Below are 26,026 nucleotides of genomic sequence, written 5' to 3' on the forward strand. Positions count from 1 at the left end.
GCAAAGAGCATAATCCAGGTGGATGGCCTCTGCATTGAGGCAGGCTTCTTTTTGGGATGTTTTCCACCTTTTATTCTGATCATAGATTCATAGATGCTAGGGTCGGAAGGGACCTCAATAGATCATCGAGTCCGACCCCCTCCTTCAAGAGGAGGTTCAGATGACCCCAGCTAGATACTCATCTAACCTCCTCTTGAAGACCCCCCAGGGTAGGGGAGAGCACCACCTCCCTTGGGAGCCCGTTCCAGACCTTGGCCACTCGAACTGTGAAGCAGTTCTTCCTAATGTCCAGTCTAAATCTGCCCTCTGCTAGCTTGTGGCCATTATTTCTTGTAACCCCCGGGGGCGCCTTGGTGAATAAAACCTCACCAATTCCCTTCTGTGCTCCTGTGATGAATTTATAGGCAGCCACAAGGTTGCCTCTCAACCTTCTCTTGCAGAGGCTGAAGAGGTCCAGGTGCCCCAGTCTCTCCTCATAGGGCTTGGCCTGCAAGCCCTTAACCATACAAGTGGCCCTTCTCTGGAACCTCTCCAGGTTATCCACATCCCTCTTGAAGTGCAGCGCCCAAAACTGCACGCAGTATTCCAACTGCGGTCTGACCAGCGCCCGATAGAGGGGAAGTATCACCTCCTTGGATCTGTTTGTCATGCATCTGCTGATGCACGATAAAGTGCCATTAGCTTTTCCGATGGCTTCATCATACTGACGACTCATGTTCATCTTGGAGTCCACTAGGACTCCAAGATCCCTTTCCGCTTCCGTTCCACCAAGCAGGTCATTCCCTAGGCAGTAGGTATGCTGGACATTTTTCCTCCCTAGGTGCAACACTTTGCATTTCTCCTTGTTGAATTGCATTCTGTTGTTTTCCGCCCATATGTCCAACCTGTCCAGGTCTGCTTGTAGTTGTTCCCTGCCCTCCGGCATGTCCATTTCTCCCCACAGTTTTGTGTCATCTGCAAACTTGGACAGAGTACACTCCACTCCCTCGTCCAAGTTGCTGATGAAGATATTGAAGAGTATCGGTCCTAGAACCGAGTCCTGCGAGACCCCACTGCCCACACCCTTCCAGGTCGATACCAACCCATCCACTACGACTCTCTGGGTGCGACCCTCTAGCCAATTTGCCACCCACCGGACTGTGTAGTCATCCAAGTCACAGCCTCTTAATTTGTTTACCAGTATGGTGTGGGATACTGTATCGAAGGCCTTCCTGAAGTCTAAGTATACAACATCAACCCCTACTCCTGCATCCAGGCGTTTTGTAACCTGGTCATAAAAAGAGACTAGATTAGTCAGGCATGATCTACCTGCAACGAACCCGTGCTGGTTTCCCCTCAGCATAATTTGTCCTGCCGGGCTCTCGCAAATGTGAGCCTTGATAATTTTTTTGAAGACTTTGCCTAGGATGGAGGTGAGACTGACTGGCCTATTGTTGCCCGGGTCCTCCTTCCTCCACTTCTTGAAAATGGGGACCATACTGGCCCTTTTCCAGTCCTCTGGGACCTGGCCTGTGCGCCACGAGCGTTCAAATATTACCGCCAGTGGCTGTGCAATGATGTCAGCCAGTGGCTTCAGTACCCTCGGATGGAGCTCATCCGGGCCTGCCGACTTAAAGGCATCCAGTTCCTCCAAGTGACTCTGCACCATCTCAGGGTCTATGCATGGCAGTCTGGTGCCTTGCTGCTGCCTCTCTACAATCCCAGTGAGAGTCTTGTCCTGCCCCTCACTTAGGAACACCGAGGCAAAGAACTTGTTGACGAGTTCAGCCTTGTCCCCCCTGTCCGTCACCAATTGCTTCTGCCCATTTAGTAGGGGTCCTATTCCACCCTGGGCCTTCCTTTTACTCCCTATATATCTAAAAAAACAATTTTTTGTTATCTTTTACTTGGGATGCCATCCTCAGCTCCATGGTAGCTTTGGCCCATCTAACTGCCTCCCTACAAGTGCGAGCAGAGGAGGTATACTTCTCTTTGGTAATCTCTTTGGGTGGTGGCTGCTGCCTTGTCGCCCCTTGCGGGCGCACAGGACAGAGGCAGCCGAGGCCGGGCGCACAGTCCCTCGGGCTCCTCGCTTCGCCGCCGCCCCGATGCAGGCCATCAAGTGTGTGGTGGTGGGAGACGGTGCTGTAGGTAAAACATGCCTACTCATCAGTTACACAACCAGTGCTTTTCCTGGAGAATACATCCCCACTGTCTTTGACAACTACTCTGCTAATGTAATGGTCGATGGAAAACCAGTGAACCTGGGTTTAAGGAATATAGCTGGACAAGAGGACTATGACAGATTACGTCCATTATCATATCATGACTGTGTTGCACATATGTAAGTCAATGGGAAAAATGCTATTTGGCCTGAAATTTCACTTGTGTGTCCAGCAAGGAAGATGGTGGAACCAAAAAGGACCATCTTATATCATCAACAGATTTGAGGGCCCAGATTTTCAAGTCTGTTGAGGACCTATACTTCCCCATCGTTCCTACCACTTCTTCCTTTGTCTTCACAGTGATTCTCCTTTTGTTACTGGTTTTTCATCAGCTGCCTCTTCGCAACCCCTGTTCCTCAAACACTCAACTCCTGTGTGCTTTGAACAGACTTCCTTCTGCACAGCCAGTCTGAATGAACAAAGTAGCAGGGACATGACAGTCTGAGGCAAGGGACTGGGCCCTGCAGGTAAACTAGGGCTGCAGCAGAAGACTAGTAGTGATGCTTCTAGCTTCTGGGAGCGTGGGTGACTGGTGCCTCCTGAATCTGGGGGGGCACCCACAGAAGCCAGCGGCGGTGTTGGTGGCAGGGATGGCCCTGCCAGGGGGAGCATGTGCCCCCCCTATCAGTCACCTATGGCTGGGACAGAAAGTAAGAGCTGTTTCTCACTCCTCTTGAAGAAGTACAGAGGAGACAAACAATGCTTACTTGGCAGCTCTTCAAAAAGATTTCCACAACTTCCCTCCAGAAGGATGGAGACTGGAAGAGAAAGACCATCAGGAACCTCTTTTCCCTTAGAATGAGACAGGTGGGAGGACTGAGGTAAAGGCTGCAAGAGTGCAAGGCACAGAAAAGGGAATAGATGGAAGTGAAAAATGTTGTTATTTTAATAAGATTACAAGTAAACAAGAGTGAGCAAGGTGTAAAACCTACTTTTCAATAAAGCTTACTGCCAAAAAAATCAATGGTCATAAAACAAATGGCCTACACTTACAAAGTCACTCTCCTTCTCCCTACCAGAAAAAAAACCTCTCCACTTTTGAGCCTTTTTAACATGCTCTACTGCATTGAAATATTATGAGGATAAGCATACTAAGAAAACTTGAGACAGATAAAGTGAAACATGAGCCAGCTGGCATATTTCATTATTACTCTAGTTCTGGACTTTCCAGTTTTTAGACAGCGAGGGACTGTGCATGCACTTTGGCCCTGCAAACTGCACCAGTGGAGATCACATGCAGGCTGCACCAGTGCAAACCATGGGCCCCCTGGGCAGTATGCCATGTGGGCATACCATGCTGCACCACATGTCCACGTGGGCATCCTCCCTGCTTCCCATGTTGTGCTACACCACCCCCTGAGCTGAAGGAAGGAAGGGGAGCCCAGAGACACACCTTATGCTCCCTCTGCAAAAGCTCTTTTCAAAGGGCTATTGAAAAAAGCCAGAATGATGGGAACTGGGTAATGGTTAGATGGGAGCCTGGAGGCCCTGGGTGAACTTTTAGTATCAGACCCCTCTTCACCAGAGACAACGATAATAATAATTATTATAATTTTCATCATTTTTGGGTCCCCTTTCTATCCAGGTCCTGGGTGGCCGCCTGGTTCACCCATGCCTGTGTCTAGCCCTGGCTGCAACTTAACCCCTCATGGGCTGCATGCAGTCCTTGAATTGCTAGTTGGACAGCCTTGCTCTAGGTCATCAATTTAAAACCAGAAATACCTTTGGTGTTATGACTATGAAGATTAACATGAGCAGAAGTATGCCAAAATATGGCACCTGTATTTGTTTTCGCAGTCAGAATTTGTAAAGAATCTTCAGAAGTTTGAGGGACTATGCAAAGAATTTACCAGGGCATTTTAGGGGGCATCTATACTGCAAGTGAAAGATGCAGATGAAGCTTATGCAGGATGTTCTTGAGCTAGCCTCCCAGTGCCTGGGTCACCAATAGGAGCAGTAAAAGTTCTGAAGATCACAATATGCCCCTGTTAAACCCAAACTAGCCCAGCATAGGTTAGGATAACCTTTAGGGCACTCTAACTTGTGCCTGGCTGTTTACAGGATTGCTCTGGTTGCTGCAAATGAACAACTACAGCCTTTTCCTGGGAACCCCACTGGCCCAACCTCTTTGAAAAGAGCTTTTGCAGAGAGAGCATAAAGCTGTTACACAGATTCTAGGGTCACATCCAGACATGCACTTTCCCCTAGGAGAATTGCTATCCTCCCAGGAGAAACCATGAATGTACTCATGTTCAAGATTTTTCCCCCAGAACAAAAATGGCTACTCCAGGAGAAAAATAACCTGGGAACAACCAGAGTTAAATCATTCCCCAAAGAGTTTTTTCCCCAAGAAAGGGGAGAACAGTATGTTGTGCTGATTACGTCCATTTTTGAGCCCTACATTTCAAGGAGGGTGTGGACAGTTTGGACAGTCCAGCACAAGGGAACAAAAATGATTAGGGGCTTTGGAGGCAAGACTTATGAGGAAAGGCTGAAAGAACTAGGCTGATTTAGCCTGGAGAAGAGAAAACTGATGAGGGATTTGATAACTGTCTTCATATGCCTGGAGGGTGATTATAGAGAGGATGGAGATGGGCTTTTCTCTGTGGCTGTAGGAGGGACGGGACTAGGACAATGGTTGCAAGATGCAAAGGAAATTTAGGTTGGAGATTAGGAAAAACTTCCTGACTGTGAAGGTGATCAGGTATTGGAGCAGGCTACCTAGAGAAGTTGATGAATCTTCATCCTTGGAAACTTTCAAAGGCAGATTATACAGACACTTGGCTGGATGGTTATTCAGGGATGTTTCTACCTTGAGCAGGGGGCTGGACTAGATGACCTTGTGATGTCCCTTTCAGCTCTACTCTCCTATGATCAGGTGATCTCTACTACTGCTGCTCAAGGTCAATCAGAACTCATCTCTCAGGCACAGTTATAGGTATGTTCTTCACTTTCTTTTCATTACATCCATTTTCATCCTAACTTTTAAGAGCATTGTTTATCTATAGATTGGTAAAAAAATATTTTGTTTAGACTCAGCTTGGGTGTCTGTAAAAAATTAAAAGTAAAACCCCAATTTACTACATAGATGACAATGTTTTAATTGCACATTAAACATATATCCAGTTTTGTAGTCGAGAATCTTCTGAACAGTTTTGTGATCTGCTTTCAAAATCATATATATAATCTCATACACAATATTGCAAAAATTGGAGCCCATGCCCCCACTATAGTTTCTACCTGTGTTTTTTATTTTTCTCCCTGCTCTTATATAAGAAATCCTGTGACATTCACCCTACTCTTTAGTGGTTTAGCCCATTTTCTTTTTTATGGGTTTCCTTGAGAAATTAAAAAAATCATTTATGGTTGTTCCAAAGTTATTTGACCTATCCGTTCTTCCATGAATTGCTTTAGATTGGTGTTAGAACCATATCTAATTGTGAAATTCCTTTTCAGATGGACCATGCTTATCCTTCCTGTGTATAGAAGGACATATTCATCAGTAAACAAAGTTTTATGTCAGTTTTTTCCAGAAGATTTACATATATTTTAGACATATCTACTGGTTACAAATATGGGTTAAATGTTACAGTTGAATCCAGGCCCTACTGATGTCAGTCCTAGTTTTGCCATTGGCACAGACTTTGACCCCTGTGTGCATTATAACTGAGTACAGTTTAATTCTGATTATATTTTCAAGCATTTGTAAAACCTTTTTCCTAAGGTACTTTTAAAACATCTGGCTATAAAACAAGTCCATTGTTTTGAAGAGGCATCCAAGAAAGCTCTGGAGCACTGTAAAATGCATAAACCTTAAATCTATAATCTTGCAATTAACAGAGTAAGAACTGTCAAGCTGACAAAATTCAAAAGGAGGTAGCTGTCAGTGGGCAAACACCATGTGGGGATCCACAGAAGATGATTCAACATTTTTATCTGTGATTTGGAAGATATAAAATTATTGCTGATTAAATTTGTGGATGTCATAAAAGATTGGTGGAGAGGCAAATAATGAGGAAAACAGTGTTTATACAGAAAGATCTGGAAGATAATCTAGGCTCATGTGAATACAATGCATTTTAATATAAGAAGGGGGGAGGAAGGGAGGGGAAGCAAACCATACGTGTAGAATAAGAGATTTTATCCTAGCAAGTAAAAGTAGTGAAAAGTACTTGAGTGTCTTAATAGTCAAGCATTTGAACGTGAGGCCTCAGTGTGATGCAGTGGCAAAAAAGGCTATTACTTGTTAGAAAGGTCCAAAGATAATCAAGAAAAGAAAGAGCAAAGGTGGCTAAAATGTAGGGAGGGAATTTTAATACCATACATAGCCTTAAGACTGATTCTGGAAAACTACATCCAGTTCTAGCATTCACATTAAAAAAAAAAAAAAGTATATTGACTAGAAAGTGCAGAAGAGTCACAAAAATAAAGAGTGTCTTACAAAAAAAGAGACTTATGCTAAACAGAACGAGAGGTGACAATTATGAGGAGTAAGTAACTTCACAAGGTGAAAGTACCAAATAGTAAAGGAGTCCTTATCGTAGCAGAAAAAGGCATAACTAGAACTAATGGCCAGCAGATAAAACAAGACAAATGCATATTAGAAGTACAGCGCACATGTTTAAACAGTGAAGGTGATTACAAGGAAGTGGTGGAGTCTCTATTTAGGGCTGTCTCCAGACCAAGACTGAATGTCTTTCTAGAAGGAATTTTAGTCAACCATATTATTCTTCCCAAAACAGGAATAATGGGGTGAAACTATGGCCTGTGTTATCTAGGACAGTATTTCTCAACCTTTTATGTACCAGGACCCATTTTTAAACATCAATGGCCAGCCTCAACGCAGTGCCCCTCACCCCCACCCCACTACCCCCAGGACCCAGCCCCTCAGTGTGTGGGGCAGGGAGGGTGGGTGTGTGGGGCAGGGCAAGCAGCCCCTTGCAGGCTGGAACTCTGCCAACCTGCAAGGGAAAAGCCATGGTTTCCCATGTTTTTCTCCTTTAAAGGAGAATCAATTTTTAAAGTTTGCTGATCCGTTTTTTAAGTTTGTTCGCAACCCTTTCACAAGATCTTGCAACACACTTTTGGGTCACAACCCACAGGTTGAGAAATACTGATCTAGGAAATCAGACTGGATGCTCAAATGGTCCCTTCTGGCCTTAGAGTCTATGGCTCCCAGCAGATGTTACATTTGTCATGGGTTAAATGTGAGTATTGTGCAACAAATTGTGACATGCTAACTGGTCATACATTAATTTATTGTGGGATACCTGTCAATTAGCTTGTCATGAGCATTTTAAATTACCTTCTAAATGGTTGATTATCTGGTTGATCTGAGATTTTTATCCAGGGATAAACTGGTTTAACATCCAGCATGTTACAATTTGTCACCTGATATTCGCATAAAACATGCAAATTAAAGTCTCTGAGGGGCCTATGCCTCTTTTGTAATCAGTTATGTCAGAAAAGTATAGTTCATGCCTTTTCCTTTCTTAGGATATGAGAAGCTCTTGGTATTGGTTTAGCAGAAACCTATGTATTTCATCAATGTCTTCTTTTCTATTGATTCTTTTTCATAAAAATTCCACAAATTTTTGCCTTGAAGCTTAAAGCTTTGTTTTAAAAGATAATTTCAAGCTATTATCAGTGCTAGAATTATCAACACATTTTTTTGTAAATGTGGTTTGGAGCTCTATTTTCCTCACTTTGAAGATGTGATTAGTTCTAGTTTTAGTCCTTTATATATAACCCACAATCCTCTCTCCTTGTTCAAGTTACAAAAGCATGACATGATGCTCCATTCAATTCTTTTAAAATCTTTCATCTTTCTCTTATGTTTCAGTTAAAGTCTCCCTGCATGCATGCTTCCACAGCCTTTGTTGGATTTTACTTATTGTGTATTTCTATATGCATCTTCCAATAATGTTATTGTGCTCACCTATGTTAAAGAGTGTTTCCCACAGAACTAGCTCCTTGATGACATTTCCTAATGCAGAAGCAAGGCATATTTCCATCTTCCTTTCATGCTCCAATGCAGTGTCACATTTACCAGAAATAATTCCAGCTCTTAGAGTTTATACATAAATTTACACATTAAAATGTCACAAGTAGGACAGGTCTTAACTTTTTGGCAAAAAGCAAGCAAGCTAATTTTTATTTCTCATACTTTAACCTGGGGCCCCTCTAGCAAGAGAATTGCTAATCCACCATTCAAGAAGTCATTTTAAATGTTTATGACAAACTGATTGACAGATTTTACTCAACAAGTAAGTGCTATTCCTTGGAGGATAGATTGTTTAATTAACAACAGCAGTTTTTCAAAAAAACCAAAGTAACTAATTTTTGTATAAGAGATGTTCTTAAGATTGCCCTCCAATCTTTATGTTAAGTGGAAACAGTAGCAGATTAACTGTGGAATTGGCAGGGTGCTTCCATTATACTGTCAAAGCCATTTTTCCTCTGAAGGGTTAACATGCATTTTCACACAAGCAAGATGTTTCTGCTCAAAATGATCATGAGTAAATACTTAATATATCAGTTATCCCTAATGTTTTGGGATTAAAAAAAATCCAGTTGAGATTAATGGATCAGTTCATGTTGTTTATGACCCATTGTATCAAATTTTTACCTGCTTTCAATCAAAGATAAAATAATTATATTTTTAGATTAAAGCCTTGATTCTAGATCATCAATTTATCAATAAAAATATCAGTTGTAGCAATGTAGTAAATTAACAAAAACATAGTTTATGAAATTGAATGTGTTACAGGATAGATGTATGGGTTTTGATATCATGAATACAAAGAATTAAGAACAGTAGAGAGAGAAAAAACTCAGAAGCTCATCAACTTGTTTTTCCCTAAATGTCCATTTGATTTTCCACATTCAAGGTTTCCTCCAGAAACTACAGACACATTTTATATATTGCAAATACTGTAAATCCAAATAGTGATAGAATGCTTGTAAAATATATGCTAAAAGGATTAACATAATTTGTGATTTGCCAACAATTAATTAAAGCATCTAATATTTCAATTTAGCATTTTCAATAGCTATGTAAACAGCAGTCAAAATAGATTTCATATGCATAGAACTTACCACATTGTACACTGTAAATTATTCCTATTTTTCAAACAAGGAAACCATCTCCAGTCAGATCTAAAAGAGACTGCAGTACTGAAAGAGAAAAAATGTAATGTGTATAGCCAAAGATGACAAAGATCATGTAAAGTTGACAGCTTTTCTTCAAAAAGTTCCCATGAAGTTGTCAATGAAACTATACACACTTGTTTAGCCTGACTTCCATCCCTTGTATATATGGGCTGAGTGCTTGCCAATCTATACCTCTGGGTGTCCTATTTAGTCTCTAATTAATAGGCCTAGGTACTTTCCCATCTGGTGTAGATATTAGACTTGCTTGCTTGTAGTACTTCAGCCCATACTTATAATTTTAAAATATGGATATTTTGAACATTGCTTAAATCTCTAGATGCCTTGGTGTGTTTCATGAGAAGTAAATTGGAGAACTTCTTGTTCTGAAACTTCTTAGCTTTCTGAGATGCAAAACACATTGTCATCTGAAGCCATTGTTGATAGCCATTGCCCTAATCTTAAATTTTCTCTATCATGTGATCACATAAGTTTTCATTATTAAGCTTCTTTGTCATTAATTTTACCATTTAGTTAATTTTATATATTTTTTTTTACACTGAAGAGAAAGACAAAAAAAAAAATCAAGTCCTGATTATGTTTTATGTTCCTAGTGTTTGTTCCCAGTTTCCTCAGTTTTTCAAAAAAAACCCTGTGTGGTTCTCCAGTACATGGAATATATACATATCACATAACAAATATCTGCTTGTTCTTTCAGTGTTTCTGGTTTCCATAGGTCTTCACATCTTAGTATTTAGTTGTACAACTTTCCAAGTCATAAATATTCTAAACAAGAAATTCACTATTTGCTCTCCTAATGATTTACAGCAAATAACCACTTCTATTTTAGAATTAATCTCCATGATACAAGTTCTGAAGATTTCTTACTTCTCTTTAATAAGAATTTTCAGTAAAAAAAATAAATAATAGATAAATAAATAAAACTACCTTATTTTAAAACAGTAGGCTTCCATCTGAACATCAAAGCATAACAGATAAATTAAGCACAATACACTCCATTTAAATGGGACATGGTTAAATCAGGATAGTTACCAAGAGATAAATTTATGCCCAGTAATTCTTAAGAGCTGAGCGCACTGGCTATAAATAATCATTTCCCATAATAGGAATATCATTCTGTTTCTTTGTTTGTTCTAACCATTTCCCCTCTTAACTATACTGTTTGCAGAGGCTGGTTAGTTCATCCATGCATGTTCAGCTTTATTCTCTACTAGCTAATTGCCCATCAAGAATGATGGATTTCAGGGAGTGTTTACATGGCCCTGTCTCTTGCCTCCCGCTCATCCTTCGGGGCTGGCCATGTAAAGACTCCCTCCACTGCCACCGCCACCTCCTCCAGCCTTTGGTGCAGGGACTGCCCCCCTCCTGTCTCCACCTCTTCCAGCAGAACAGCGGAGCTTCCCTCCACCTCAAGCGGTGGTGGCCACAGTGGCGGCTCCCTCCCCCTGCCCGCTCACCTGCCTGCCTCTGCCTCCACCTCCTCCTGTGGAACAGCGGGGCTTCCCTCCGCCTTAGGTGGTGGCTCCCTCCCACCCACCTGCCCTCTTCCTCTCACAGAGCTGCGAGGCTTCCCTCTGCCCGAGGAGGCGGTGGTGGCAGCAGCTCCTCCCTTCCCCCGCATTTACCTGCCCACCTCCATCTCCGCCTCCTCCTGCAGAGCAGCGGGGCTCTCACGTCCCTGCCTGAGGCAACGGAGCCCCCCAGACAATCACCGCCGGCCCTCTCGGCAGTGCATGTGCAATTGCCCTAAAGCATTACGGACAGACAGACACACAGACTAAACCCTTTACTATATTAGACTACTCACTGTAATATTAGTGACAGTCCTGTGTACTACCACACCAATATACAACTTTAGGAATGTTGTACATATAAATGAGGAAGATAATTAGGAGACATTAAAAGAAACAGTCAAAAACATAAAAGGCCTGCAAGCAGTCTGGAAATGGTTTACAAACACCATATTAGAGAGGAAAAAGTGTAAAATATATACCAGAAATCAAAAAGGGAACAAACTGGTCTGAGGGAATACCTGTGTGGTTTAACAAGAGCTATGGAGGCCATCCAAAGCTAAAAGGCATCATTAAAAAAATGCACAGTTAAATCTCCAAGCTTGCAGATAATACTAAATTATTCTGGGTAGTCAAGTCCCAAACTGAGAGAGGAGCAGCAGAAAGATCTCACAAAACTAAATAAGTAGGCAAAAAAAAATGACAGGTGGACTTCAAATGTCAACAAGTGCAAGGTGATGCTTGTGGGGGAAAAATAACCTCCATTAAACATACACAGGACTGGGTTATGAACTAGATGTTACAACTTGGGAAAGAGATCTTCGAGTGTTTGCAGATAGTTCTCTAAAAACATTAGCTCCATGTGCAGCAGCAACCAAAACAAGCTTTTAAAATATTGGGCATCATTAAGAATGGAATTGAAAACAAAATGGAAAATATGACACTACACAAATCCGTGATGTGTCCATACTGAATTGTGCGTGCAGTTCTGGTCTCGCATCTCAAAAAAGATGTAGTAGAATTAGAAAAGGTATAGAGAAGTTGCCATACTAGGAGACTAAAAAAGTCAGGACTTTTCTGTTTGGAAAAGAGAAGGCTGAGTGGGAATATGATAGAGAGCTATAAAATCATGAAGGGTTTGTACAAAGTGAATAGGGAACTGTTATTCACCAATGCTGGTTGCAGATGTGGAAATCCCCCCACCAACTGGTGCTTTACTTTAAACTTAGCACAGTCCCACGCTGAGCCCAGAGCATGGCCAGAAGAGGCAGGTAGTGCGTTAGTTGGGTCCGGCTTTCCCAACACCTGTAGAGATCCAGTGCTTTAGTGAGGCTTTTTAAGCGCTTTTATCTAATAGCTGATTCAATCAGCCTTAGCCACAGATGCCAAAAAGCTCTGCTGAAGTGCCGGATCTATACAGATGCTGAGGAGCTGCGTTGAAGTAACTCTCTGCTGCTTGATTTTTCCCCCCACCCCACATCTGTCAGTGCCCTAAGTCCCAGAATACTAGAACTAGGGGACACCTGCTGAAATAAGCAGGAGACAGGTTTGGAAAAAGTACTGTACTTTTTCCAAAGCATGTAGTTAACTTGTAGACCTTCCTACTACAGGAGGTTGTAGAAGTAGATAGGAAAGACAGGCTCAAAAGAGACTAGACAGGTTCATAGAAGATAGATCCTTTAATAGCTATTACATCAGGGGTGTCAAAGATGCAGCCCATAGGATGGATTCAGCCCACAGAGCTGTATCATCCAGACTCTGGTGCTGCCCATGGGTTTCAGAGGCTAAAAACAGATAACTGACTTGATTTGCATTTGAGCATTTTGTCTCAAACTCCAGACCTTATGGACAGAAAAGCCAATTGTTCCACACTGAGGACCTGTCAATTATTTAAATTAACACTTTGCCACAGAATAATCATGGCTAATTTGCCTTAATTGCCATTTAAGCCTTGTGTGTAAATGACTGTGTTGAGTCTTCATGGGAGTCATAACCTAGCCTAATAAGGGCTGCATTAAACCAGCTGACCCACAAGCAGTAACTGGCCCTGCTCATGGTGCCTACTATAGCTCATGTCCCAGAGCAGCACAGCCCCACCGTGGGGGTTCTGGGGCCATCCAGCACTCTCCTGGAGCAGCCAAAGCAGAGCTGGGCTGCACATGGCACCTACTCCAACAGCTCCAGGAACATGCAGGATCTGGAATGCTGGTCTAGTCTGTGGGTCCAGTTTGGACTGTGGACTGGCTCTGCACCAGTCACCCAGACCATGGGGCCAGATGAGTTTGACACCCCTGCATTAAACAGAACAGTTGGAAAAGTTGCCTCTGGCACATGCAAACTAATGATGGCTCATGCAGATTCTTAACTGACATACAGGACCTCCATCTAACCCAGGAGGTACACAGCCCCACCAGGGGAGACGCCTTGTTGGATTTGGTCCTGGCCACGGGCGATGACCTGGTATGGGGTCTGCAGGTGCTTGACCACCTGGGCAATAGCGATCATTGTCTGCTGGAATTCATCATCCAGCACAAGGTGGCAAAAGCCTCCAGCAAGTCAGCAGCCCTCAACTTTAGGAGGGCGGACTTTAACGAGGTAAGAAAACTAGTGGGGGAAGCACTGAGGTCCCAGGGCAGGAGGCAGTTGAGTGTCCAGGAGTGGTCGTTCCTTAAGGAGACGATCCTTCAAGCTCAAAGGGAAGTAATCCCTACATGAGTCAAAGGGGGCAAGAGGGCGCAAAGGCCCCCATGGCTCACCAAAAGCATCCAGGAACGTCTCCAAACAAAAAAGGAGGCGTACACCCGTTGGAAGGGAGGGGGCATCACAAGAGAAGGCTAAACCTCGGTAGCTCGGGGATGTAGGGGGGCAGTCAGAAAGGCCAAGGCGGAAATGGAGCTGGGACTAGCAACCCAGATCAAAGACAACAAGAAGTTCTTTTTAAATATATAGGGGGGCAAAAGAAGGTGCCAGGTAATGTGGGCCCTCTGCAGGACACGCTAGGAAATCTGGTCATGTCACCTGATGGTAAAGCTGACATATTCAGCAATTTCTTTGCCTCCGTATTTCTGAGGAGGGACCCGGATATCTCCCCCACTGGCACCCCCAAGGGCCCTGTGGGTGGCACACCCAGGCCTAGGGTTAATGAGGACCTTGTCAGGGAACTTCTGGAGGGACTAGATGTATTTAAATCCACAGGTCCTGATGATCTCCACCGCAGAGTGCTGAAGGAACTAGCAGGGGTCATTGAGGAACCTCTGGCACAGCTCTATGAGCACACATGGTGCTTGGGCAATGTGCCAGAGGACTGGAAAAGGGCCAACGTGGTCCCCATCTTCAAAAAAGGGAGGAAGGAGGACCCAGGAAACTATAGGCTCATGAGTCTTACCTCGGTCCTGGGGAAGCTTTTTGAAAGAATTATCCTGGCACATGTCCAGGAAAGGCCAGCAGGGGAGGTTATGCTCAGGGGCAACCAGCATGGGTTCATTAGGGACAGGTCTTGTCAAACCAACCTGGTTGCCTTCTATGACCAGGTCACCAAGTCCTTGGATGCAGGTGTTGCAGTGGATATAGTCTTTCTGGACTTTAGGAAGGCCTTTGACACAGTCTCTCACCCCATTTTCAGTAAGAAACTAGGAGACAGTTGTGTTGATGCCCACATGGTCAGATGGGTCACTAACTGGCTGGAGGGCCGCACCCAGAGGGTGGTGGTGGATGGGTCTTATTCGACCTGGAGGGATGTGGGCAGTGGGGTTCCCAAAGGCTCGGTCCTTGGGCCTGCACTATTCAACAACTTCATCAGTGACTTGGGTGAAGGGGTAGAAAGCACCCTGTTCAGATTCGCAGATGACACTAAGATGTGGGGTGAAGTGGGTACACTAATAGGAAGAAACAGACTGCAAGCAGATCTAGACAGGTTACAGGGGTGGGCCGATGAGAACAGGATGGGGTTCAACACTGACAAGTGCAGGGTAATGCACCTGGGGAGGAGGAATCAGCGGCATACCTACAGGCTGGGGAACTCCCTTCTCGCCAGTGTCGAGACAGAAAAGGATCTTGGAGTCATCACTGATGCCATAATGAACATGGGCTGACAGTGTGGGGACGCGGTCAGGAAGGCCGACCATACCTTGTGCATCCACAGATGCATCTCAAGCAGGTCCAAGGAGGTGATCCTCCCCCTCTATGCAGCACTGGTCAGGCCACAGCTGGAGTACTGCATCCAGTTCTGAGCACCGCACTTCAGGAGGGATGTGGCCAATATGGAGAGGGTCCAAAGGAGGGCCACCCACATAATCAGGGGTCAGCAGGGCAGACCCTACGAGGAGAGGCTGAGGGACCTGAACCTGTTCAGCCTCCAAAAGAGAAGGCTAAGAGGGATCTAGTGGCAGTCTACAAACTGGTCAAGGGGGACCAGCAGGCTTTGGGAGAGTCCCTGTTCCCCCCCGAGCTCTCCTGGGAGTTACAAGAAACAATGGACACAAGCTAGTGGAGGGCAGTTTCAGGCTAGACATTAGGAGGCGCTATTTCACTGTCAGGGCGGCTAGGACCTGGAACCAACTTCCAAAAGAAGTGGTGCTGGCTCCTACCTTGGGGGGTCTTTAAAAAAAGGTTGGATAAACATATGGCCGGGGTTGTTTGACCCCAGTACTCTTTCCTGCCATGGCAGGGGGTTGGACTACATGATCTCCTCATGTCCCTTCCTACCCTAATGTAGCAGAAAGCCCCCTTTTCCTTTTGCCTGCATTTGCTCTCCTCTCTTTGGATGTTTCTCTTTTTCTACCTTTTCTTCCTTCCTCTCTTTCACTTTAAGATAAGGAATTGTGTTTTAAAATTTGTATGTGTGCATTTTGTAACTCCCCTTGCATTTTGGTATTTTTATCTATTTGTGTGCCATGGCATTTGTAGCTTATATTTTATACTCCTCACCTTTCAATTTTCAACTAAATGTGTTTAGTTTCATAAGTAAGTTATACATTGTAATAATGTTAACAAGGGCAGGAATCAAACTGCCCTTCTCTGTATCAGGCTGGCCCCTGAAAGAGCGAGTGAATCAGTGATTGAATGTGTAACATGGAAGCAGGCAGCAATTAACACCTGGAAGCTGCAGATCAGCCAAGGGAAGAACTCAATAGAAGACAATGTAACAACCAGGAAATCTCTAAACCTCACTGATCAAGGGCTAGAAGCCCTGGCCTGAGTTAATCAATGCAGGGAACCAACTTTTGGGCTGAATATCTCCAGATCGACCACTCCCAGAGCCCTATTCTAAATTCATCAACCGACTCCCAAACCTGCATGTACATGCGGACGACCCCTGGGGCTGACAGATGCTGTCCAGTAGCCACCGAGGGGGGGGGAAGTCCCACGAGGGTCAACGACCCCTGGATTGGGCAAACCTGAAAACTGGGGAGTCACCAAAGTCTGCCAAGGACAGATAAAAGGCAGTGAAAAGTGACCCTCAGTGGCGCCCTCTTGATCTCGATCTCCAACTCGACCAGACCTGTCCAGCCAGAAGGACCAGCCGGCGACCCCCTTCTGGAGGATAACACCACGCTGAAAGAAGCCTCGACTGGCCATCGACGGCAGACTCCAGCGCTTGTAGGATAGGTATACCTGACTCTGTAGCTTGCTACTGTGTGTGTGTGTATGTGTGTGCATGTGTGTGCATGTGTGTGTGTGGGGACCAGCCCCAAGGTTTATGATTACAGTGTTTCAATCCGCCTAATAAACTAGAATTTTAAGGATCCCGAGTTGGACATTTGTAGCCAACATTATCAACTATGAAACTGAAACTATGATGGTGGATGCCAGGGAAGGTAATGACCCCTCTAGATCAAGGGAGCTCAACCATTTGAATCTGGAATGGGCTTCCAAGGGAGGTGGTGCTCTCCCCTACTGTGGGGGTCTTTAAGAGGAGACTGGACAAGCACCGGGCTGGGGTCATATGACCCCAGTGCTCTTTCCTGCTCAGGGCAGGGGGTCAGACTTGATGATCTATTGAGGTCCCTTCTGACCCTAACAACTATGAAACCTCCAGTGCACAGGCCAAATCCAGCCTGTGGACTTGTGTCATCCAGCTGACAGGACTCCTCATGGGTCTAAAAATGTAGCAGCATGGGACCAGTGAACTGTTAGTTGCTGATCTCCTGCTGCCAAATTTCTGGACCCAGGGGGAGCCCCACAGGCTGTATAGCATGGCCCTGTGCCCAGGGCTGGGGTGGCAGGGAGACTGACCCTGGCACCTTGGGCTGGGCTGAGGCAACATGGGGCCCAATCCAAGTGCCAGCCTCAAATGGGATCCAGCCTGTGGACTGGCTCCATGCCATTCACCTGGCCCACAGGGCCAAAAGGTTGAGCACTACTGTTCTAGAGCTACCAGATTCACTGCTCTCCCTTTAAAGCATCCACACCTACCGCTCCTAGAGACAGGATACTGAGCTAGAGGGAACATTGGGTATGATCTAGTATAGCACTTCTTGTGTTCTTATTATAGACCCCACATGGCTGAATTATTTCCTACTGTGGTATCTTAGAGGCAAGTGCAATCCCAATATTTCAGGGCAAAAGTAATTCCTCCATGCAGCCTGTCTAGTAATAGGCTGTGTTAATATTAAAATGATGTCATCTTGTAATCAGGGAGCCTACATATCTTAATTGAGTGCTCTGCTCTCTACAGAAGTTTAAAATAATTCTTTGAGTAAAATACTTACTGTAAACCAGTAGTTAAGATCTGTTATTCTTTGAATACCTGAAAAATTCCTGAACCCTTTTAAACAGAGTTTCTGTTCTCAAAGTAGACAAGAAGGGTAGCATGCTATGCTTTTATTAGATTATGACTTATTTGTAGACTTGTAGAAAACACAAATGTGCTAGACGCTGTTAATACAGAAATGTATTATTTTCCCCCTATGGACAGCTACTTGGTCTCTCGAACATGTATGGCATTAATGTTAGGGTAAGAATGTACTCTCTGTGTGAAATTACTGTTTGTACCCCAGTAGACTCAAAAGGTGCTTAAATCAGGATAAATGTTCAATTGTATATACACAGAATTGGCAGTCCTCTCTCCCAAAGTTTATCATCTAAATAGAGAAGGGTGACAGAAATAGCCATCAGGATGATTGGCAGTAGACACCAATTAGTTTTTTTATGGATTTAAAAAAAAACAAAATATAATTATAGATGGCATTACCAGGAGAAAGGGAGGCATTGATAGGGGTATGGCAGTAGGATTAGAAGGATAGAATAGGATAAAGGATAGAAAAAATAGGAGTTACACCAGGGAGACCAAGGGATACATGGGAGGGATTGGAGAAAACCTACAAAAAAAAGAGAGAGAGAAAGCATGTTCAAAATCAAATTAAAGAAACAGTCATTAGGTAGTTCCAAAAGTTCAGCTGATGCAATTATTTTTACCACTCAGTGGTTGTGTGCACAACCTTTTCTGGGAAAAAAGACTGTTTGGGCTCCCTGGGCCTTACTCAATACAGTCTGACACCCTTGTTTATATTCCTATACCTAGGGCTCTGGTGTTGGAGAATACAATAGGAACCTACCCTTACAAAAACAGCAGCAGCAGCCACAGCAATGTTAAGAGTGCAGGTTTCCCTTGCTTTATGCTGTACATATATTCCTGGAAAACGGCGCATAACTCGAATTCATTTAAAGGGAACCCACTTTACAATGTAACGAATAGGTATACGTTCCAAGACCTTGACTGCTCTGACCCCCAGCCCCATTTTTGCCACTTTTACAAGACCATTTTGATACTCTCCAACAGGAGACAGTGCACAAAAGCTCAGGGCACTATCATAATGGGAACGGCAACTACAGAAACATGTTGCAGACAAGGAGCACAGATCCACACAGCTGACTATATTTTGGTGTGCATCACTCCTACAATGCACAGCACAAAACAGCTGACTGCAGGCTTCCACTATAGCAATCGCATAAAAGTGAATTTACCTCACATATAGTGAACTTTTTATATAAAAACAGTCACTGCATGAGAGTGAATTTGCACGTACAGAACCCACATAAAAGTGAGGCAAACCTGTAGTTGTTGTTTCCTTTCCTATGCATCTCTTTCCCCAATTTTAAGGGGTTTTTTCCCCCTCAATCTTCATATACTTTTTAACAGTTCTCTTCTGTATGTCATATATAGTCATAAATGTTTACCAAAAGTCTTTTACAGTGGTTGTTTTCCTGTCAGGCTGCTCTCTGCATCCTGCTAAACTATATCCTCTTTTTACTTTTTTGCTGACATGGGTTATAAAAAGCTCACCCTAAACTGTGACTCATTTACTTTGCTTTTAGTTAGTGGCATTAGTTAAGACACAAAATGATGTTGCTTATGCTGAGCACTTTCCTGTGGTGGCTTTCAAGCCGACCTCTCCTCCCCCCCCACACAATAAAAAAAAAGCCCAACAAAAAATGAAGAGGAACACTTGCACACCGTGATTACAGTATTAATTCAAAAGTCAAGCTAAGGAGTTGGCGGGGCCAGGGGGAGGAATGAGATGAAATGCTATGATTTTTTGAGTTGTAAAGCCCAGATTGCATATTGCTTTCAAGCTTAATCAATTTTTTTTGTACTGACATCTACATTTTCAATGTGGGTTGCTCCCCTCGACTACCTGTTGGGCAGATGAATGCAGAATGAAAAGCAAATTCCTCTTCACCTAACAGATACTTGGCGGAATCACTGCTACTGCACTACTACTAGCAGGGCTCCAGTAAGATGATTGAATTTTGAACTCTTGCTGGACATTTTGAAATTTTTTTCCCAGGGAGTTCAAATCAGGGCTGTCACTTCTTGGCCCCTCAGGCTTTGTTAGACTAGGGGAAAAGATTAATTTCAGGTTAGACTTAATTGACACAAACTCACTATTTGACCTATATTACCTAGTGGAGATTAAAGATAACCCATTAACCTTGGCATAACAATTTATCTTTCATTTGTGTGGTATATTATAAGCAGTCAAAGATGTTAATGAAGTCTGGTCAAGAAAAAAGGCCACGTGTAAGTCAGATAAGACCCATCATTAGAGTGGTCCTAGACACTATGACTTCTATACATGTGCAGGGAGGCTGCTCTGATGCACTGTAATTACTTGACTAATTGAGTCTGTTGGAGCGTGGTAATTACCGTGCTCCAGGAAACTCCAGCATCATGTGTATCAGTGTCCCCATGCTGGAAAATGGTGGCAGGGATCTTTAAATGAACTCATTTGATGGTCTGTAGTTCAAAGTGCCCCGCCACCACTTTTCAGCACAGGGATGCACACTTTTAATTCATGCAGCTCTTGGAGCTGTGCTAATTAAAATGTCCCCCATGCCACAAAAGCAAATCAAATATTGTAGCATATAAATTGATTGAATACATTGACAAGACATATCAACTTACAGTGATACTAGCAGAATTCACATTTGGGGGGAGGGGAAAGGAGGGAAGGAAAGGGGTCTAATCTAGTCAATACATCCACTTTTCATAGTGCTTTTCTATAATCAATTATTCATTCCCCTATACAGGTACCTGTATAGGCATCTCTGAAGCAGATAAAAGCCACAGCTCAACTTTGATGCAAAAATTCTATGTGTACTCTATCAGAAAACTTAATTTACTTTAGTTTTCTTTTTTCCTATCTTGCTTTTTCCTTCTCTTCTGAATGGAGATAATCAAAGGACAAGTTTGTTTAACACAAATGTGTGACATTCTAATATTCAGTTCTACCATCACCATCTACTGGCCAGAAGAAACTATACCTGGATAGCAAGACATAATAAAATGTTCTTTTACCAGTCTAGTATAGCTGTACTCTGCCTGGGCTCAATGTTGTTTGTCTATTCTGGAAAATGTCTTATTTTGCTTCCTTCAGGAATATCAATTCCTGAAGACTTTTTTAAAAATATGTTTAAAACAGATATTCCAACAAACAAATCCTTAAAATTTGTGGAATAAAATATATTGCCTTGGGATATTTGATTAGCAATGACCTTATGAAAATAGGTGAATCAGGCTGGTTTTGTTACTTCACACAAGTTCAGATATTAAGGAAATATTCTATATTCCAAGTTTTTGACTTAGTGATCCTGTTTATCAGAGCAAAATGTTTTATTCAAAGTTTTTTAGATTTCATAAATCAGGTATTAAAAACCATGTATGAACTGAATAATGAGACTTTATATCAATATACCAGTAACATTAATTCAAGGTTATAAACAACCACCTATTAAGAGAAAACTTTGTATTGCAGCTTATATTACTGCACAAAATTCTGGGTTTACATGAAATGTGTCAAACCAGCTGGTATTAAAATATTTCAGTCCCTATCTTGAAAAAGTAGTGGCGTCTATTTAATGAGAGCTGCTGAGAAATAATTTAAACTCTCCCCACAACTCCTCTCCGTCAGAAAGATCTGGCCAGGTCAGTCAGTCAGTATAGCATGCTATACGCATGGAGGGATGCAAGTGGCTTTTCACCTCAGGACTATTTTAATTTATAACAATGGATATTTTCATATCCATGACCCCCACTCCCTACCCACCCCTGCCCAAGGAATCAGTCTGCATCATTCCCACTTTAGACTATCCCAACCAGGTTTGCTATGAAAGCCTGGGATTCCATTACACTTAAGGTATTCCTCAGCTGTTGCTTGAAGACAGCTCTGAAGTGCGCTCATCATGTTGAGAGAAACACAATCAAGATTTTTAAAAAGTAAGGGATCCAGCCCAAGGAATCTGTCAATAGAATACTGTTATGCTCTGTCAGATAATGATAAATACCAGTAAGTTAAACTAGATTTCATAGACATTAGGGCTGGAAGGGACCTCGGAAGATCATCGAGTCCAGCCCCCTGCCCAAAAGGCAGGAAGTCAGCTGGGGTCATAGGATCCCAGCAAGATAAGCATCCAGTTTGCTCTTGAAGGTGTTCAATGTAGGCGCTTGAACCATCTCCGGTGGCAGGCTGTTCCAGACCTTGGGGGCTCGGACAGTAAAGAAATTCTTCCTTATGTCTAGCCTGAAACGGTCTTGCAGTAGTTTATGACCATTCGACCTAGTCATCATCCCTTGGGGCGCTCTGGTGAACAAACGTTCCCCCAGATACTGATGGTCACCCCTGATAAACTTGTAGGTGGCCATCAGATCACCCCTGAGCCTGCGCTTTTCCAGGCTAAAGAGCCCCAGGGCTCTCAGCCTGTCATCGTAGGGTCTGCTTCCCTGACCTCTGATCATGCGTGTGGCTCTTCTCTGGACTCTCTCAAGCTTCTCCACATCCTTTTTGAATTGTGGAGCCCAAAACTGGACTCAGTACTCCAGCTGCGGCCTCACTAAGACTGAGTATAAGGGGAGAATGACGTCCCAGGATTTGCTTGAGAAGCATCTATGGATGCAAGCCAGCGTTTTGGTCGCTTTACTAGCCGCAGCATCGCATTGTAGGCTCATGTTCATCTTGTGGTCAATGATGACCCCCAAGTCTGCTACTAGATCAAGTTTTACCATATTATTCACAGGCCTAAATGAGCAGAGAGCAATGCTCAACTGGAAGTGACATTGATTGCAAGATTTAGTAATGAGGCAACAAAAACTATCTGGATATATCTGAATTCCAAAATGTCAGCAAAATGGTAACAAGTAAGAGATATTATACTGTTCCTCATCCTCAGTTATGCATATTTAATTTTAATGTGGGTGGGCTCTTAAACTCAAAGCAATTTTGAAAATATTGGTCAAAATAAAGAATAATATTATCTCAACATTTCAAGTCTATTATTTCAAGTACAACAGATCCATAGGATTAATAAAACAGACCTATCTGACAAAATAATTACTTGCTTTTTAGCAGTAGTAAAAACAGCAGATACTTGTAATGCCATAGCAATTTTTTAAATTCATGTCCCTATATATTCACCACTTTTTCTGTTTGTAGCCAAACTTGAATAACATGGCCATTCAAGCCAAGCTTGAATGACAAGGATGTCCGGGAATGCCTGGTTGCCAAAAAGGCGGTGTATACCCAGTGAAGGGGGGGGGGAGGGGGGGGCGGCTATCTCCAAAGAGGAGTATACCTCCACTGCTCAGGCCTGTAGGGGGGCTGTTAGGAAAGCTAAGGCGGACATAGAGCTAGGACTAGCATCCAAGATCAAAGATAATAAAAAGTCCTTTTTCAAATATATAGGGAGGATGAAGAAGGCGCCGGGAAATGTGGGGCCCCTGCAAGATACACTGGGCAATCTGGTGGTTGCACCAGGGGAGAAGGCAGACCTCTTTAACAAATTCTTCACCTCTGTTTTCTTGTGCAGGGACCGGGACTCCCCCACCGTGATTCAAGACGGACTCGAGGGGAACGCCTCAAGACCTAAGGTTGAGGAGGACCGGGTTAGAGAGCTTCTGGAGGGAGTGGATGTGTTCAAATCAGCAGGTCCAGATGCTCTCCACCCCAGGGTGCTGAGGGAGCTAGCAGGGGTTATTGCAGGGCCCTTGGCACAGCTTTATGAGCGCTCGTGGTGCTCGGGCCAGGTGCCAGATGATTGGAGGATAGCCAATCTGGTCCCCATCTTTAAGAAAGGGAGGAGGGAGGACCCGGGCAACTATAGGCCCGTCAGTCTTACCTCAATCCTGGGGAAACTCTTTGAGAAGATCATCAAGGAGCACATCTGTGATGGGCCAGCATCGGGGATGATGCTCAAGGGCAACCAACACGGTTTCATTAGGGGCAGGTCATGTCAGACCAACCTGATTGCCTTTTACAATCAGGTTACAAAAGCATTGGATGCAGGTGTCGCCATGGATGTAGTCTTTCTGGACTTCAGCAAGGCCTTTGACAGTGTCAACCACCCCATCCTCATTAAAAAACTAGGCAACTGTGGCATCGATGCCTACAGAGTCAGATGGATTGCAAATTGGCTGAAGGGTCGTACTCAGAGGGTGGTGGTGGATGGGTCATATTCGGCCTGGGGGGAAGTGGGCAGCGGAGTCCCCCAGGGCGCAGTCCTTGGGCCCGCACTGTTCAATTTCTTTATCAGTGATTTGGACGATGGGGTGAAAAGCAACCTGTTCAAATTTGCCAAAATTTGGGGTGAGGTGGGCACGTTAGCAGGGAGGGAAAGACTGCAGCAAGACCTGGATAGGTTGTAGGGGTGGGCTAACAAAAACAGGATGCGTTTCAATAGTGACAAGTGCAGGGTGCTGCACTTGGGCAGTAGTAACCAGCAGCACACTTATAAGATGGGAAACTCCCTTCTTGAGAGCACGGAGGCAGAAAGGGATCTTGGAGTCATCACTGACTCCAAGATGAACATGGGCCGACAATGCGAGGTCACGGTCGGCAGGGCTAACCGGACCCTATCGTGCATCCACAGGTGCATCTCAAGTAGGTCCAAGGAGGTGATCCTCCCCCTCTACGTGACACTGGTCAGGCCACAGCTGGAGTACTGCGCCCAGTTCTGGGCACCCCACTTCAAGAGTGATGTGGACAACATTGAGAGGGTCCAGAGGAGGGCCACCCGCATGATCCGGGGACAGCAGGGCAAACCCTACCATGAGAGTCTACAGGACCTGAACCTGTTCAGCCTTGACAAGAGAAGGCTGAGGGGGGACCTGGTGACCGTCTGTAAACTCACTGGGGGGGGACCAGAAGGGTTTGGGGGCGACCTTGGAGTGCCCCCCGAGGTAACAAGGAATAACAGCCACAAGTTGTTGGAGAGTAGGTTTAGATTAGACATCCGTAAGAACTACTTCACAGTTAGGGTGGCTAGGATCTGGAACCAACTTCCAAGGGAAGTGGTGCTGGCTCCTACCCTGGGGGTCTTTAAGAAGTGGCTTGATGCCTACCTGACTAGGGTCATTTGAGCCATTTTCTTCCTGCCTAGGCAGGGGGTCAGACTTGAAGATCTACAAGGTCCCTTCTGACCCTACTTCTATGATTCTATGACACATCCTGGCTTGCTTTTAAAGAAAGAATTGTCCCAAAATGGGTAACTAAATGCCTCTATTTTGTGTCTGCACCAATGAGACTACTTCAGGGTTATAACCCAGAGGGATGTCCCAGAGTTGCATCAGAAATACATTTCTGGGTTTTGTGCATACCAGCAGAGAGGGGTGTGAGCACAGCATGCTCAAATATTGGAAGGATGCAAGTGTATATAAAATGAAGTTACTTGCCTCACAGAAACTGAATGAAGTTCAAGGTGTACTACTGTACATATGCGCAACCTCCTGCAGGTGTGCATGTGTTTTGTGTGGTTAAAATAAAAGCCATTTTTTAACCAGCAGAATGCATCATAGGTACATGTCCTTGATGCTATACAACAGGAACAGAGGGGGTGAATGTACTTGCCTCTTCAAATTTCCTTTCAAATACATAGATCCCAATATCTGAGACTCCAAAAAGAGACGATGGAGTGTGGGTTCTGGAATGTGTTCTGGAGAGTGCTCGTGCCCCCCCAGACTCGGGAGGCACCAGTTGCCCATGTTGTGCAGAGAACAATCTGTGCAACAAGGCACTTCTCATTTTAGACAATGTACCAGGACATCCTACCATACTTGATGACCTCAGTGACAGTGTAAAAGTTGTTTTCCTGGCTCCCCAGTACCACCTCTATTTTACAACTGATGGAGCAGGGAGCAATTGCTGCCGTTAAGGCTTATTACAGAAGGTAAACATTTGCCCAGGCAGTCAAGGCTACAGCTGGAGAGGGTGCTCTGACCCTAAAAGAATTTTGAAGGACTATAATATCTGAAAGGCAATAGATAAAATTTCAAGTGCCTGGGATGAAGTTGCTTCCAAAACAATGAATGGTGTCTGGTGAAAGCTTTGGGAAGACTGTGTCCAGGATTCCCAAGGGTTTGAGGAACCAATGGTGACAATTTAGGACAATGTTGTTGAGCTTGGAAGGAAAATTGGATTTGATGAACTTGAACCAGAGGACATTCATGAGTTGATCGATTCCAACAGGGAGGAATTGAGCAATGAGGACCTCATTCAAATAGAACAGCAGAGAAGCCATGAAGAGGAGGAAGATGCTGAGGAAGATGTTCAGCCAGCAAGGGCCTTAACCAGCAAAGGCATAGCTGAAGTTTTTAAACATTTTGAAGCTTTTCTTTCCTACTTTGAAGAGAATGACCCTGACAAGCCCTAA

General features: G+C 44.0%; 2 protein-coding genes across 2 annotated transcripts in view; one reads left to right on the forward strand and one right to left on the reverse strand.

Annotated features, from left to right (window-relative positions):
* The window catches only part of FARP1 (FERM, ARH/RhoGEF and pleckstrin domain protein 1), a 336,645-nt gene extending 327,278 nt beyond the window's left edge, over nucleotides 1-9,367 (reverse strand). The window contains exon 1 of the mRNA XM_019486931.2: nucleotides 9,303-9,367. The gene's annotated coding sequence lies outside the window, so the exon portion shown is untranslated. The remainder of the gene's footprint in view (nucleotides 1-9,302) is intronic.
* LOC132249391 (rho-related protein racB-like) lies at nucleotides 2,088-26,026 on the forward strand. The gene is made up of 2 exons (XM_059724434.1): nucleotides 2,088-2,323; nucleotides 25,783-26,026. The coding sequence occupies exons 1-2, from the start codon at nucleotides 2,088-2,090 to the stop codon at nucleotides 26,024-26,026; spliced, it is 480 nt and encodes a 159-aa protein (XP_059580417.1).

The sequence above is a fragment of the Alligator mississippiensis genome, chromosome 1, assembly GCF_030867095.1.
Source record: "Alligator mississippiensis isolate rAllMis1 chromosome 1, rAllMis1, whole genome shotgun sequence".
Taxonomy (NCBI): Eukaryota; Metazoa; Chordata; order Crocodylia; family Alligatoridae; genus Alligator; species Alligator mississippiensis.

What these genes read in the sequence shown, in the direction of transcription:
- LOC132249391 (XM_059724434.1), top strand. Translation starts at nt 2,088, where the DNA reads ATGCAGGCCATCAAGTGTGTGGTGGTGGGAGACGGTGCTGTAGGTAAA. An exon ending in CATGACTGTGTTGCACATAT is followed by an intron (nt 2,324 to 25,782) that starts GTAAGTCAATGG and finishes TGAGCTTGGAAG; the next exon opens with GAAAATTGGATTTGATGAAC.